This window comes from Ovis canadensis, chromosome 21, assembly GCF_042477335.2.
Source record: "Ovis canadensis isolate MfBH-ARS-UI-01 breed Bighorn chromosome 21, ARS-UI_OviCan_v2, whole genome shotgun sequence".
In the NCBI taxonomy this organism is placed as follows: Eukaryota; Metazoa; Chordata; class Mammalia; order Artiodactyla; family Bovidae; genus Ovis; species Ovis canadensis.
The window spans coordinates 44,283,270-44,300,394 of NC_091265.1; the positions used below are offsets into that span (position 1 = coordinate 44,283,270).

The 17,125-nt window shown below is 45.2% G+C and overlaps 1 protein-coding gene across 3 annotated transcripts in view; it reads left to right on the forward strand.

Annotated features, from left to right (window-relative positions):
• The window catches only part of SLC37A2 (solute carrier family 37 member 2), a 55,528-nt gene that overhangs the window by 12,019 nt on the left and 26,384 nt on the right, over positions 1-17,125 (forward strand). Inside the window, exon 1 of one of the 3 annotated variants that reach the window (XM_069566385.1) lies at positions 14,851-15,413. The exons of 1 other annotated variant lie outside the window; for it this stretch is intronic. In XM_069566385.1, the coding sequence (XP_069422486.1) occupies positions 15,355-15,413 (59 nt within the window). In that variant the 5' untranslated portion in view covers positions 14,851-15,354. Of the gene's footprint in view, positions 1-14,850; positions 15,414-17,125 lie in introns of those variants that run through there. One more of the 3 variants, XM_069566386.1, reaches the window with a different exon arrangement.

Sequence of the window (17,125 nt, forward strand, 5' to 3'; positions counted from 1 at the left end):
TCAGTGCTCAGCTTTCTTCATAGCCCAACTCTCACATCCATACATGACTACTGGAAAAACCATAGCTTTGACTAGATGGACCTTTGTTGGCAAAGTAATGTCTCTGCTTTTTAATATGCTGTCTAGGTTGGTCATAACTTTCCTTCCAAGGAACAAGCGCCTTTTAATTTCATGGCTGCAGTCACCATCTGCAGTGATTTTGGAGCCCCAGAAAATAGTCTGTCACTGTTTCCATTGTTTCCCCATCTATTTGCCATGAAGTGATGGGACCAGATGCCATGATCTTAGTTTTCTGAATATTTAAGCCAACTTTTTCACTCTCCTCTTTAACTGTCTTCAAGAGGCTCTTCAGTTCTTCTTCGCTTTCTGACATAATGGTTGTGTCATCTGCATATCTGAGGTTATTGATATTTCTCCAGGAAATCTTGATTCCAGCTTGTGCTTCATCCAGTTCAGCATTTCTCATGATGTACTCTGCATATAAGTTAAATAAGCAGGGTGACAATATACAACTTTGACATACTCCTTTCCCAATTTGGAACCAGTCTGTTGTTCCATGTCCAGTTTTAACTGTTGCTTCTTGATCTACATACAAATTTCTCAGGAGGCAGGTCAGGTGGACTGGTATTCCAATCTCTTTAAGAATTTTTCACAGTTTATTGTGATCCACACAGTCAAAGGGTTTGGCATAGTCAATAAAGCCGAAGTAGATGTTTTTCTGGAACTCTCTTGCTTTTTTGATGATCCAGCAGATGTTGGCAATTTGATCTCTGGTTCCTCTACCTTTTCTAAATCCAACTTGAAGATCTGGAAGTTCACAGTCCATGTACTGCTGAAGCCTGGCGTGAAGAATTTTGAGCATTACTTTGCTAGCGTATCAGATGATTATAATTATGTGGTAGTTTCAGCATTCTTTGGCATTGCCTTTCTTAGGGATTGGAATGAAAACTGACCTTTTCCAGTCCTGTGGCCACTGCTGAGTTTTCCAAATTTGCTGACATATTAAGTGCAACACATTAACAGCATCATGTTTTAGGATTTGAGATAGCTCAGCTGGAATTTCCATCACCTCCACTAGCTTTGTTCGTAGTGATGCTTCCTAAGGCCCACTTGACTTCACATTACAGGATGTCTGGCTCTAGGTGAGTGATCACACCGTCGTGATTACTGGGTCGTGAAGATCTTTTTTGTACAGTTCCTCTGTATTCTTGCCACCTCTTCTTAATCTCTTCTGTTTCTGTTAGGTCTTTTATTTCTGTCCTTTATTGTTCCCATCTTTGCATGAAATGTTCCCTTGGTATTTCTAATTTTCTTAAAGAGATCTCTAGTCTTTCCCATTCTATTGTTTTCCTCTATAATCAGAAGCAAATATTCCTCCTGTCCAATTATGGATGTGTGCCTGCTAAGTCACTTCAGTCATATCCTATTCTTTGCGGCCCTATGGACTGTAGCCTTCCAGTCTCCTCTTTCCATGGGTTTCTCTAGACAAGAATACTAGAGTGGGTTGCCATGCCCTCCTCCAGGGGATCTTCCCAACCCAGGGATTGAACCCATGTCACTTACGTCCCCTGCATAGGAAGCGTGTCCTTAACCACTGGTACCACCTGGGAAGCCCAATTGTAGTATACTACTTGTAATTTTATGTAGGACATATTGTTCTGCCTTATATAGTAATTGTTTATATACATTAAAAGGCAATTTTCAGGAAAAAGTAAACTTATGCCTCTTATACAGATAATAAAATGAGCATGTTGATATTAAAATGATATATGTTGATATTAAAATGATATATGTTGATATTAAAATGTTGATATAAAATGCATGTGTTACAGACTGAAAATCCAAGGGAAATAAGCAGATGTTATAGCTAGTTCCAAGAAAAAGTAAATGAAAAAAAAAATTTATATGAATAAAAGAATGTTGTGAAATTTCAAATGGAGACAAACCTGATTTCTTTCTAAATAGTTATTTAAAATTTCCAGAACTGTAAATTAAATTAACTGTAGGCTAAAATCAGATAACCTGGAAGTCCTCTAAACAATATATAATTTTCCACTGAAGCATAACATTTTTTTCTACAGCCTCCTATGCTTTGATCAAAAATAGCCCTAAAGAAGGACTATTCTTGATCATAACCTAAAGTTGGTTTCATTGGATTATGTCTAGTTATTTATATAGGTACAGTAAGAGTGTTAATTCATGATCCAGGTATCCTTAAGATTGCTTTGTTGGTAGTTTTTATAAGGAATTTCATATTTGACTTTTTAAAATTTTTGTTAACTAACCACACTGAGTATTCATTCATAGTTCATCTATTTTCATCCTGATTGTACTTTTTAATTTTGAGGCTTCTGTGTCTGTGCGTCTTTTGGGCTTCCCATGTGACTTTTATCAGCTGAGCCACCAGAGAAGCCTGATTTGATGGACTTGACAAGGTAACACAAAGACTTTGAAAGAAACCAATGAATTGTCTGTTTTACTTTTTTTCTTTTTCCCAGAGATGTCTGGGCATACCCACCCCTACAACCACCTGAAGCTCTGTCATTTTAAACTAGAAAGACCTACACAAAGTCATTAGTAGGAAAGTGGGGGAAAACGTTTAGAAACAGGGCTCAATCAATAGAAGCTGCTAGAGCACATTTTAGCATATGGTGAGCATTCAGATGATATTTGATTCTGAAAAGGGGAAGAATCAAACCCAGTTTTGGGGTTTAACATAAGAGTTTCTCTGGGATTTCCCTGGTGGTCCAGTGCTTAAGATTTCGAGATTCCAATACACAGGCTGTGGATTCAAACCCTGGTTAGAGCAAGAAGATTCCACATGCCACAAGGTGCAGCCAAAAGATGAAAATAACCTAAGAGCTTCTCAGAAGCACGAGGATTAGGGCTGTCCCAGGAATTTCAATCTCAAACACAATTCCTGCCTGTCCTTTACATATTTTACAAGGAATGCCAACCGTGTGCTAGGAACTAGGGATCTGACACCCTTAGGAAAGACTTTTGTGGGGAAACTGTAGGATGAAGGTATTTCTGGGCCAAAGGAGATATAAGAGAGTTTGTCCAAATGTGGGGCCTGCCTTTGCTGCCATGGGCACCTAAGAGTAGCAAGAACATCTCCAGTTTTTATTGTATGAGACTAGTTTGTTTATCCAGGCTTCCTTTAATCTTACTAGTAAACTTTTCCCTAAAAGACCTTCCAATTCTTGTCTGCAAAAAGCATCATAGTTCTTTGAAGTCACATGCTTCTGATTTCTAAATCCAACTTCCAGTTTTCCTTTGTCCAACCTGTTCTCCCTGTTTCATTCCTCTAGTTTCACAACGATGCAGTAAAACTGTATTCCCAAGTATAGATTTAAGAGAGTAGCGGTGGAAGGCAGGAAGGCATCCCACAGTCACCCCAGGGGCTGAGAACAAAGGAATCTGATCTCCATATATTCGGAGTGGCCCTGGGGAACAGTTGATATCTTCTCTTGCCACCACCATCATCATGTGATTCAGTACATGCTTTTTTCCTTCTATAAGCTTAAATTTTCTCGTCTTTGGAATGGGGAGGAGTATAATCTCCTAGCTGTGAAGTGGTACAGACAAAAGTGTTAGATAAAAACAGAGCTGGAACCATTTGGAATCAAAGGAATAATGCTGAAATCATGAATGAGGAAAGTTAAATGTTAACTTAAATTAGCATGGACAGCTGACCTTGACACTCCACAGCATATTCTCAAAAGAAAACATTTATATTAAAAGGTAAATTCATGGGACTTCCCTGGTGGTCCAGTGGCTAAGATTCCACACTCCCAGTGCAGGGGGCCAGGTTCAACCCCTGGCCAGGGAACTGAGATCCCCCATGCTACAACTAAAGATCCTGTGTGCTTACAACTAAGACCTAACATAGCCAAATAAATATATAAACATATATATATAGTTTTTTAAAAAGGTAGTCATACCATCCCATTTCCAGAATTAGCAAACTGAGGACTACTAGAAAGAATTTAAAAGTTGACAGAGTTGTTTTTTTTCATGTTTTACAAAACTTTCTATAAAGTAAGTATATATGGACTTCCCTTGTGGGGTTGGTAAAGAATCCATCTGCAGTGCTGGAGACCTGGGTTCGATTCCTGGGTTGGGAAGATCCCCTGGAGAAGGGAAAGGCTCCCCACTCCAGTATTATGGCCTGGAGAATTCCAAGGACTTTATAGTCCAAGGGGTTGCAAAGAGTTGGACACGACTGAGCAACCTTCACTTTCATGTATATATACAGGAAATTGCAAAAATAGTTCAGGGAGGAAATTTACCCAGTTTCCCCCAATGGTTCCTTTTAATATAACTATAGCTCAATATCAAAAGCAGAAACCTGGCATCAGTACAGTATGTATTGTAAGATAGTATAGATAAACCCAAACAAACTTTTGGGCCAACCCAGTGGGTACGGTTCTATGTTACCATTTCCACATGTGCTGATTCATGTAAATACCACCATCGTCAAGACACAAAACTCTACCATCACCGTAGAGACCTCCCTCTCATGTTACTCCTAGAGAGTCACCTTCCTACCCCACTACACGATCCCTAACCCCTGGTCACAATTCATTTCCTTGCTATCTCTATAATTTTGTCATTTCGAGAATGTTATTTAAATGGAACCATACACTATGTGGGGGCTTTCCTGGTGGTTCAGACAGTAGAGAATCCACCTTTAATACGGGAGACCTGGGTTCAGTCTCTGGGTGGGGAAGTTCCCTTGGAGAAGGGAATGGCAACCCACTCCAGTATTCTTGCCCGGAGAATTTCATGGACAGAGGAGCCTGGTGGGCTACAGTCCACAGGGTCCCAAAGAATCAGACACAACTGAGCAACTACCACTTTCACTCGGTTTGTATAGGCTACCCTTTTCTTGATCCTTTACTTAAATAGCCAGCTTTTCTTGGTGTTTTTTCTTTTTCCTTTCCTTCTCTTTTCTGTCTGTGCTGCTGTGTTTCTGGACTGCAGCCTTCTCCAGTACCCAGTCCAGGATAAAAGGAAACCTGGACAAATCACTGCTGTCTTCTCCCAGATCTTGAGGTTCCTAGCTAATCTTCCTTCTTCTCTCTACTTTTTCGGAGTTTTCTTATGGTACTGTGTGTTTAATGCCCAGGGTTTTTAGCACTTAGCAATAGGCGTGGCTTCCTCCTGGTAGTTCAGTCGGTAAAGAATCTGCCTGCAATGCAAGAGACCCGGGTTCGATTCCTGGGTTGGGAAGATCCCCTGGAGAAGGAAATGGCAGCCCACTCTAGTATTCTTGCCTAGAGAATCCCAAGGACAGAGGAGCCTAGCAGGCTTATAGTCCATGGGGTCGCAAGAGTCGGACACGACTTAGTGACTAAACCACCACCACCACCAAGTAGAATAAGGAGCAATGGGTCTGTTCCATCTGATCCAAAAACCAGATGCCCCCCATGCTTTTAAAATGGCCATTTCTCCTCTAAGAACATAAATCTGATCACCTCTCAATCCTTTTTGAAAACCTTTTCTTTACATCCAGCTGTCCAAAGAACAAGATCCCAACCCCTTAACATTGACATTTAAGGTTATTTCACCACAAGAGGCTGTGGTTGTATCCTCTGGAACACCTCACTGTACAGGCGTGCTCTCCAGCTAACAGAATTGTTTATGCACCATTTTTTGACCAGACCACGTTTTTTCCTGCTTTGTCATTTTGCACATACTGGTGTCCAGGCATTCTGCAGGTCCCAGGGTGTTTTTGTTCTCCACTTGGCCCACACCCAGCTATAGTTCACATATGCTTCTCATACGAGGTACGGTGAACGGTCTCAGCTCTTCCAGAGTTATTGATCCTTTGTCAGTGCCACCTTATCATACCTGTATAAGCCGTAGCTCTTCTCCTAGAGCTTCCCTCGTGGCTCAGTGGCAAAGAATCTGCCTGCCATCGCAGGAGACCTGGCTTCCATCCCTGGGTGGGGCAGATTTCCTGGAGGAGGAAATGGCAACCCACTCTAGTATTCTTGCCTGGACATTTCCATGGACAGAGGAGCCTGGCAGGTTACAGTCCATGGGTCGCAAACAAGTTGGACTTAACTTAGCAACTAAACAACAACTTCTCCTAGGACTCTGAGGGGGAATTATATCTCTATACATCTCTGTCCCATTCAACTGTGACTTTGAGATTAGGGCCATGCCTCTCTTGCTCATCAGTATATCCTCAGCACAGGGCCCCACGCCTGGTGCATACCTGCTGCTCAAAAAGTGTTGACTAAATGAATAAAGGAGTTAATTGTTCCTTTCAGATACTAGAGCAACTGAAAGTTGTCCTCAGCTTGTGTGAGCAGACTACGGGAGGCTGCCTTTTATATATTCCTTTTTAATTTTCTCCCTTGAACAAAGTGAATTTTGGAGACCATGATACTTTTTAAATTATGTATTTAGTTAGTTATTTTTTGCTGTGCAGGATCTTCATTGCTGCACACAGGCTTTCTCTAGCTGCATCAAACGGAAGCTGCTTTTCGTCATGGTGCACGGCCTTCTCATTGTGTTGGAGTCTTTGGTTGCGGAGCACAGGCTCCAGAGCATGGGCTCAGTAATCGTGGTACACAGCTTTAGTTGCTTCAAGGCACGTGGAATCTTCCGGGACTAGGGATCGAACCCGTGTTCCCTGAGTTGGCAGGCAGATTCTTATCTGCTGGACCACCAGGGAAGTCCTGGGAGACCATAATAATTTAACCACTTCCCCAATCTGCTCCCTCCCTCCTGCAGTCTGTCTCCTTATATATATCTGCTGCCACTGGTTGATGGTTTGAGAGCCAGGGCTTCCCCCTTGTTTGACTCTTAGTGGTCTCAAAAGCCCATTCTTAAGGCCATTGAGTCTTGAGTAGACTGAAGCTTCCCCTCCCTTTGACCAGTTTTATCAGTGCTGGGGCTTTCTTTGCCAAGAGCTTCCAAACTATTGTCTTTTATTTGTTAATGTTTTGGATTTATTTCTTTTAATTTTTTAATGTAAATTTATTTTTAATTGGGGAATAATTGCTTTATAATATTGCATTGGTTTCTGCCATATATCAACATGAATCAGCCATAGGTATGCGTATGTCCCCTCCCTCTTAAACCTCCCTCCCACCCCTCTAGGTTGTCACAGAGCACCAGATTTGAGCTCCCTGTGTCATGCAGCAAATTCGCACTGGCTATCTAATCTTATATATGGTAATGTGATGTTTCAGTGCTGTTCTCTCAATTTGTCCCACTTCCCCACCGTGTCTGCAAGTGTGTGCTCTGTGTCTGTGTCTCCCTTGCTGCCCTGCAGATCGTTCCATCAGTACCGTCTTTCTAGATTCCATGTGTGCTAAGTTGCTTCAGTTGTGTCCAACTCTTTGTGACCCTATGGACTCTAGCCCACTAAGCTCCTCTGTCCTTGGGATTCTTTAGGCAAGAATCTTGGACTGGGTTGCCATGCCCTTCTCTAGGGGATCTTCCTGACCCAGGGATCAAACCTGTCTGTATCTCTTGCAATTGGCAGGTGGGTTCTTCCCCACTGGGGCCACCTGGGAAGCTCATATATGCATTAATATATGATATTTATCTCTTTCTGACTTACTTCACCCTGTATAATAGGTTCTAGGTTCATCTACCCCATTAGAACTGACTAATGTGTTCCTTTTTATGGCTGAGTAATATTCCATTATGTATATTACCACAACTTCTTTATCCATTCATCTGTCAATGGACATCCATGTCTTAGCAATATAGTGCTACAGTGAACATTGGGGTGCATGTGTCTTTTTCACTTATGGTTTCCTCAGAGCATATGCCCAGTAGTGGGATTGAACTATACAAAAAAGATCTTAATGACCTGGATAACCACGATGGTGTGATCACTCACCTAGAGCCAGACATCCTGAAGTGCAAAGTGGGCTTTAGGAAGCATCACTATGAACAAAGCAAAAGACATCTTAATGACCTGGATAACCACGATGGTGTGATCTCTCACCTAGAGCCAGATATCTTGGAATATGAAGCATCACTACAAACAAAGCTAATAGAGGTGATGGAATTCCAGCTGAGTTATTTCAGATCCTAAAAGATGATGCTGTTAAAGTGCTGTACTCAATATGAAAGCAAATTTGGAAAACTCAGCAGTGGTTGGTCACAGGGGTGGAAAAGGTCAGTTTTTGTTTCAGTCCCAAAGACGGACAATGTCAAAGGATGTTCAGACTATTGCACAGTTGCCCTCATTTCACATGCTAGCAAGGCAATACTCAAAATCCTTCAAGCTACGCGTCAACAGTACATGAACTGAGAACTGCTAGATGTACAAGTTAGATTAAGAAAAGGAAGAGACACCAGAGGTCAAATTGCTAACATCTGTTGGATCATAGAAAAAACAAGAGAGTTCTAGAAAAACATCTGCTTCATTGACTATGCCAAAGCCTTTGTGTGGATCACAACAAGCTGTGGGAAATTCTTAAAAGAGATGGGAATACCAGATCACCTTACCTGCCTTTTGACAAATCTGTATGCAGGTCAAGAAACAACAATTGTAACCATACATGGAACAATGGAGTGGTTCAAAATTGGGAAAGGAGTATGTCAAGGCTGTATATTGTCACCCTGCTTATTTAATTTCTGTGCAGAGTACGTCATGTGAAATGTCAGGCTGGATGAATCACAAGCTGGAATCAAGACTGCCAGGAGAAATATCAATAACCTTAGATATACAGATGACACCACCCTAGATGGCAGAAAGCAAAGAGGAACTAAAGAGCTTCTTGATGAAAGTGAAAGAGGAGAGTGAAAAAGCTGGCTTAAAAGTCAGCATTCAAAAAACTGAGATTAAAAAAAACAACAACAACAAAAACTGAGATCATAGGATCTGGTCCCATCACTTTATGGCAAATAAATGCAGGAAAAGTGGTAACAGTGACAAACTTTATTTTCTTGGTCTTCAAAATCACTGCAGATGGTGATTACAGCCATGAAATTAAAAGACCGTTGTTCCTTGGAAGAAAAGCTATGACAAAGCTAGACAGTATATTAAAAAAGCAGAGACATTACTTTGCCAATGAAGGTCTGTATAGTCAAAGCTGTGGTTTTTCCAGTAGTCATGTACGGATGTAAGAGTAGGACCCTAAAGAAGGCCGAGCACTGAAGAATTGATGCTTTCAAACTATGGTGTTGGAGAAGACTCTTGAGAGTCCCTTAGACAGCAAGGAGACCAGGCAGTCAATCCTAAAGGAAATCAGTTCAGTTCAGTAGCTCAGTCGTATCCAACTCTTTGCGACCCCATGAATCGCAGCACGCCAGGCCTCCCTGTCCATCACCATCTCCCGGAGTTCACTCACACGTCCATCGAGTCCGTGATGCCATCCAGCCATCTCTTCCTCGGTCGTCCCCTTCTCCTCCTGCCCCCAATCCCTCCCAGCATCAGAGTCTTTTCCAATGAGTCAACTCTTCGCATGAGGTGGCCAAAGTACTGGAGCTTCAGCTTTAGCATCATTCCTTCCAAAGAAATCCCAGGGCTGATCTCCTTCAGAATGGACTGGTTGGATCTCCTTGCAGTCCAAGGGACTCTCAAGAGTCTTCTCCAACACCACAGTTCAAAAGCATCAATTCTTCAGTGCTCAGCCTTCTTCACTGAATATTCATTGGAAGGACTGATGCTGAAGCTGTAGCTCCAATACTTTGGCCACCCTATGCGAAGAGCCGACTCATGGAAAAGACCCTGGGGATGGGAAAGATTGAAGGCAGGAGGAGAAGGGGATGGGAGAGGATGAGATGGTTGGATGACATCACTGACTCAATGGACATGAGTTTGAGCATCTTCAGGAGACGGTGAAGGACAGGGAAGCCTGGTGTGCTGCAATCCATGGGGTCACCAAGAGTCAGACATGACTGAGCGACTGAACAACAACATGGTAGTTTTACTCCTAGTGTTGTTGTTGTTGTTGTTGTTTTTTTAGCGATCTCCATAGTGTTATCCATAGTAGCTGTATCAATTTGCATTCCCACCAACAGTGCAAGAAAGTTCCCAAAACATTGTCTTTTATTGAGAAACAAAATCTTTTTGGATACACAGCCACCTTGTTTATCTATTTTTTGATTGTATTGGCTGGAAAAAGTTTAAAAGCAACTCTTCTTAAGATTTCAGCACCTTTCATTTTCATGACACTTTACTCAACTCATAAATCCATTCTTGTCACCCCCCAATTATTCTACATGTGCTATCATAATGCTTACAGTGACTCAGTGAGTGAAGTTGTATACACTCACAGAGATACACACATGCCTATACATTCATACCTATACACACATACACACAGGATATTAAAGACTTTTCAGGTGAATCTATTCTGTTATATCCACCAACACTTTTTTTTATATAATTGAAGGCTAATTACAATATTGTGGTGGTTTTTGCCATACATTCACATGAATCAGCCATGGGTGTACATGCATTCCGCATCCTGACCCTCCCTCCCACCTCCCTTCCCATCCCATCCCTCAGGATCATCCCAGTGCACCAGCCCTGAGCACCCTGTCTCATGCATTGAACCTGGACTGGTGATCTATTTCACGTACGGTAATATACATGTTTCACTGCTATTCTCTCAAATCATCCCACCCTCGCCTTCTCCCACAGTCCAACAGTCTGTTCTTTACATCTGTGTCTCTTCTGCTGTCTCGCATATAGGGTCATCATTACCATCTTTCTAAATTCCATATATATGCATTAATATACAGTATTGGTATTTTTCTTTCTGACTTACTTCACTCTATATAATAGCCTCCAGTTTCATCCACCTCATTAGAACTGATTAAAATGCATTCTTTTTAATAGCTGAGTAATAATTCCATTGTGTATATGTACGACAGCTTTCTTATCCATTCGTCTGCCAATGGACATCTAGGTTGCTTCCATGTCCTGGCTATTGTAAACAGTGCTGCGATGAACATTGGGGTACACGTGTCTCTTTCAATTCTGGTTTACTTGGTGTGTATGCCCAGCAGTGGGATTGCTGGGTCGTGTGGCAGTTCTATTTCCAGTTTTTTAAGGAATCTCCACACTGTTCTCCATAGTGGCTGTAATAGTTTGCATTCCCACCAACAGTATAAGTGAAGTGAAGTGAAGTCGCTCAGTCGTGGCCGATTCTTTGCGACCCCATGGATAGTAGCCTACACCAAGTTCCTCCGTCCATAGGATTTTCAAGGCAAGAGTACTGGAGTGGGTTGCCACTTCTTTTTCCAGGGAATCTTCCCGACCCAGGGATCGAACCCAGGTCTCCCGCATTGTACACAGACGCTTTACCGTCTGAGCCACCAGGGAAGTAAGAGGGTTCCTTTTTCTCCACACTCCACACCCTCTCCAACATTTATTGTTTGTAGACTCTTTGATAGCAGCCATTCTGACCATCGTGAAATGGTACCTCATTGTCCACCAGCACTTTTTAAGTACTCTGATCCTCTGGTGCCTGTATTTTTTCCGCATGTATAATGGCCATTGGTTTCTAAAAGTTGTAGTCAGTATCTGCTTCTAATGCTAAATATAAGCTCATGCACATATAATAATTGTTCCACCAGAGTTATTTAATATGGCCATATACTTTTTATATGCATAATTTTAAATTCTTACAGCTCCCCTGCAAGGCAGATGTTATTGTCCACATTTTACAGAGGAAAGAACTGAGGTTCAGAGAAGCAGCTGAGACAGAGGTGGCTCTGCTGCAAAGTCCGTGCTCTTTTCACTACACTTGGCCTCTCAATAAAAAGGCCTGAGTAAAATAGAATCTTTAGGGACTTCCCTTGTGGTCCATGTTAAGAATGCGTGTTTCCACCACAGGGGATGTGGGTTAGATCCCTGGTGGGGAAACCAAGATCCTACATGGGCGTGGCCAAGGGAAAAAGAAAACAAATTTTTAAAATGTTGAATAATCTCTATTTCTCCTAATATCTCAACTCCTACCCCATTAATCAAGGGCCTGGGCTTTGATTATATCATAAAAATTGTGCTATTCTCTGTTTAGTGACACAGAAGTGGGAGGGGGAAAATGTGTTCGAATAATGATGCTTGTGTGTGTGCAGGGAAACGCGAAGGTTCTGCCACCTGATGCTTTTCCTCATGGTCTGTTCTCACAGACTTTCTCAAGAATTCAGGTCCCTGGGTCCCTCTGAAATACCAGAAAGGACACTCGTTGCCCTATCTGGAAGGATCCAGACAAATAACTGACCACCCAAAAAGCTCTGTGGATGGCCAAAGAAACTTGCTAGCAATAGGAACTGGTGACTGATGAACAAAAAGGCCATGAACTGCCAGCACCAGGGGAATGGCTACCCACTCCAGTATTCTTGCTTGGAGAATCCCATGGACAGAGGAGCCTGGTGGGCTACAGTCCATGGGCTTGCAAAGACACAACTGAGCGTCTTTCACTCACTCGATACCAAACTAAAGTGAACATTTTTTAAAAAATTCTTATTTTGTATTGGGGTATAGCTGATTAACAATGTTGTGATAGTTTCAGGTGAACATCAAAGGGACTCATCCATAACGTATAGCTGTATCTGTTCTCCCCTAAACTCCTTCCCATCCAGGCTGCCACATAACCTTGAGCAGAGTGCCCTGTGCTGTATGGTAGGTCCTTGTTGGTTAGCCATTTTAAATAGAGTGTCATGGTGAGCATTTTTGACCAATTATAGGTCTATCCGTGGGACCTCCTGATGTTCCAGTGGTTAAGCCTTGTGCTCCCACTGTAGGGGTCAAGGGTCTAAGACCTCATATGCCAGAAATTAAAAAATAAATAAATAAAAAATTTAAAAAGTATTTTAAAATTTTAAAAATTTAATTTAATCTAATCACTACCCGCAGTGAGAACTAAGGCTCTTTTCCTTTAGTGTGTGACTCCATAGCTCATCCCTTCCCTCCTGATTTCCTTTAGATACTACTACCCACACCTGGCAGGGTTTGAGCAGGTAGCGTGTGAGGGGGCCGATAACAGGAAGGTGAGCCAAGGGTAGGATGCTTGGGTAGGTGAGTGCAAGGAATATCCTCTTTCGTCACTCCCTTAAGCAAGGAAGCGAGGAGACGACTGTCAGCTCCCCTACGGGAGCAAGGGAGGAACACTGGTTGGGGTGTCCCCACTGCCATCCTGGCCCCTTGAACAGGGATGTAAGGTTGAATTCCCAGGAAGGAATTAGGACAAGGCAAAGACTGTCTCAGGACTGGCCCTGCCCCCAACAGCTCGGGAGCCATACCACTGACAGGGGATGGTCTCTGTGCCTCTCTGAGGGTTCCAGCCACAGACGAGCGTGCTCTCCCAGGGGACAGAATCACATCTTCTCTGGAGGGGCATGTGAAATGAGTGGCAATGAGTTTTATTCCTTGGCTTCTCTCTCTCTGCAATGGAAAGCTAGCAATTCCACACAGCTGAGGTCTGGATAGCACCCCTGGAGGCTTGTGTGTGTGCTAAGTTGCCTCAGTCGTGTCCAGCTCTTTGCGACACCACGGACTAGTCCGCCAAGCTCCTCTGTCCATGGGATTCTCCAGGCATGAATACTGGAATGGGTTGCCAAGCCTTCTTCCAGGGGATTTTCCCGACCCAGGGACTAAATCCAGGTCTCTAATGTCTCCTGCATTAGGAGGCAGTTTCTTTACCACTAGCGCCACCTGGGAAGCCCCCTGGAGGCCTGGTGGTCAGTTCTTTCCTTCCCCTGCTGACATCCATGTACTCCTCCCATGTAGCATCAAGTGAGCTCAGCTGCTTCCTTGGCTCTTTTGTATCCAACTTTATCCTTCCCTCTAGTCCCTGGGACACAAGCAGCTGTCTTCCTGGTGATATCAGCTCATTATTCCAGTGTCTTTTCCACCCGTAATCTGCCTTCTCTCAGGCCCAATGTCTTTTGGATGTTACTGACCTCAGAGCTATCCATTGTGCATTCTGGGGAAGCAGGTGTCTCCTGGGGTTGTCCCAGGCAAACCAGCATATGTGGTTAGCCTTCCCAGATGGATCATGCCCGCCTCACTGACTTGTAAGAATGAATGGAATAAATGTACATCTGGGCACCGAGTATGGTGTAATTTAAGGGCTGAGTTAGCTACTGGTAGCTGAGCTCTTCCTCAGGTGTCAGCTCCATACCTTACACATCCTAGCCGGCTCCTTCCTGTTCGCTCTTTCATTTCTAGTCCCCCACCTCCTGTGCTCTGCTTGTTGGCATCTCTATCTCTGCGGCTAGATACTGGCTACCAGACTTCCCGGTGTTAAGGGAGGGTTTTACAACTCTGTTTACCTCTTTTTGCCTGATTCCGGGACTGGTAGGGGCCAAGACCACTCTCCTGGGTCCGATCCTGTTTGGTATAGCCCTTCCCGGTAAGTCTCTGACCTTGAACTTTGGGCCTGGGCACTCCTAGGGGTGAGGGGCAGGGTGGGGTTAGAGCTGAAATCTATTTGCACAGGGACGTTCCTAGTTTATGTCCTAATAACAATTTTATTCTCCAGGCCACGCTTCCCTCTCCACCCCGCTATAGTTCACCCTCGGTTTCACAGCCAACGATCTCACAATAACTCCTTTTTTATAGGTGGAAACATGCCCTGGAACTCTTCAGGCTAGAGGTGTGCAGAATTCTGTGCCTCCGAGGGGCCCTTCACTGTTGCATGGCTGTGGGCCTGCAGACGGGAGAGCAGGGGTGGCCGCGACCCTGTCCCCATGGGGAGTAGAGTGGTGGCGGGGTGGATCAGAGGGTCCTGTCTGGCTCAGCGCACGGGCTGGAATCTGAATGGGACAGCAAGTCCCTGCTGGGACCTGGGAAGTGTGTTTGGGGCCAGGGGGCGCTCGCACTCAGATCGCGGTCCTGTGGTGGGGCAGGGAGTGGGGGGCGGGGGGGGGGGGGGCGGCGGGCGGCGGATTGTTAGTCCTGGCCCTGCAGCCGGCCTCAATTTCCCCGGTGTCGGGGTCGCTAGTAACCAGCGTAGGAAGGCGCGGCAGGAGCCGCTGCGGGTAGACAGAAGGTCGCTCAGAGGCGGCTGCATGTGTGATCGCAGCTTTCGGTTCCCCGAGGGAAGTGAGCCGGCAAGTTCGGGCTGAAGGAGGGGCCCACAGAGGCGCGGAGGGCCGCGGGTCCACTGCCCGAGGCGAAGCACGGGAAATTCGCGTGCGAGCGGACGGACCAGAGGATGGGCAGGCCGTGCGCGCTCTGCACAGCGTCCGGCGGCCCCGAGGGCGGTCAGGTGCAAGGGGGCGGGGGCTAAAGGCCACGGGTTGCGGGGTCGGGGCGGGCCGGCCGGCGGGGCATTTAAACCCCGGGGATTGTCAGCTCGGGACGCGTGCCCAAGCTCCGCGTCCTCCTCCGCTCCGCCTTCGCTTCGGGTACCGCCGGGCAAGATGCGGTCCTCTCTGGCGCCCGGCATCTGGTTCCTCCGCGCCTTCTCCAGGGACAGCAAGTGAGCGGGGCTGGGGCGTGGGGGCACGGGGAGCGCCGGGCCCCGTGGCTTCGCTACTGAGACCCGACTCCCGGAGTCCCAGAGCGCTTGTTGGGGTGAGGCTGGGGGGTCTGGTAGCATCTGGCCTGCGGTCGGCGGGGAGGTGAGGTGGCACGTGCTCACTCCGCCTCTCCTGAACCCCTCCCTGGGACGCTGCCCAGGAGCGTCTCCGCCTTGTCCTTTCGCATCCTCACCTCCGCGCACACACACTCCCCTCTGGGGGAGATCCGATTCAGAGCGCCTCCTTTATCACCCGGGGGACCCCCAGTTTGTAGACTAGGGAACCGAGGTCAGGGCGTGGCAGCTGCTGCTTCGAGAAAGTGGCCGTTGGAGTTGCCGAGTGTCCCATTTGGTCTCTTTTAGCCCTTGGATAGCTCCAAGACCAGAACCTAGTGGTCCTGGGAGCTTGCCTTGAGCGGCTCCAGGCCCTAAGGGACACCCCCTGGGAAGGCACACCTCTCAGATCAGGGGGCAGCTGCTCAACTGGCTGGTCGCCCCAGCAGCCGGCCAGCGACTTCCTCCTGACTAAGGAGGCTTGAGGAGGCCACCGGACCATCAGGTGTGTGGTGGGCTAGAGAGTTTTCAACCCACTCTTCATCAGAGGCCACACAGTGGAACACTTTGCTTGGTCTGCACCGTGTCTTTGTTTCGTTCTGTTTCACTGTGTTACTTGCCATCACTTGCAAATGATAAAACTTAACCTTGATAGCCAGACGACTCCTTCCTCTGATCTAGCAATATCAGGCCTAAATTCTCAAATTTTATCATAAAGAGTATTAACACCACCCTTTAGATGGGGTGCAAGCTCTTAGTAGGACCCAGCTTTGTTTTCAAACAAAATCCTGCGCCCCAAACCCCCTCAGTCCTGGGCAAATCAGGATGGTCACCCAAGGCACTTTCCAATTAGTGACAGTTCTCCTTGGGGACCTTCCTCATCACTACCAGCCTTCCTCATTAATTTATTTATTTGGTATTTTTCAGAAAAAAGTCAGATGACTCTTGTAAGGATATAAAAATGAACGTGTGTTAAAAAGATTTTATTTCACTTGTGATGAGGGTGCCAGAAGATGGTATAATTGGCACAAAAGAAAATCCAGGGAGGGGAGAATGGGGAGTTACTGTTTAATGGGTACAGCCTTTCAGTTTAGGAAGATGAGAAGGTTCTGGAGATGAATGGTGAAGGTTTAGCAAAAATGTGAAGGTATAAAATGCCACTGAACTGTGCACTTAAAAATAGTTAAATTTTATGTTACAGACGTTTTACCACAATTTTAAAAAGAATACAAAGAAGATGCCCATTTAGGTCAGGAATATTGAGGCAAAACTGGTTGAGAGGGAAGATTATTGAAACTCTGTCAATTCATGGACATATTTTATATGACTTATTTGTTACTTGGGCTTCGCTGGTAGCTTGGATGGTAAAGCGTCTGCTTACAACGCGGGAGACCCAGGTTCGATCCCTGGGTCGGAACCCACTCCAGTATTCATGCCTGGAAAATCCCATGGACCGAGAAGCCTGGTGGGCTACAGTCCATGGGGTCGCAAAGAGTCAGACACAACTGAGCGACTTCTCCTCACTTCTTCTTCATTTGTTACTTACTGTTTGATGAAATTCAAGGTCAGGGAAAGGCATGAATCAGATAACTTGGAGGGGAGGGCTGTCCTGTAGGCAA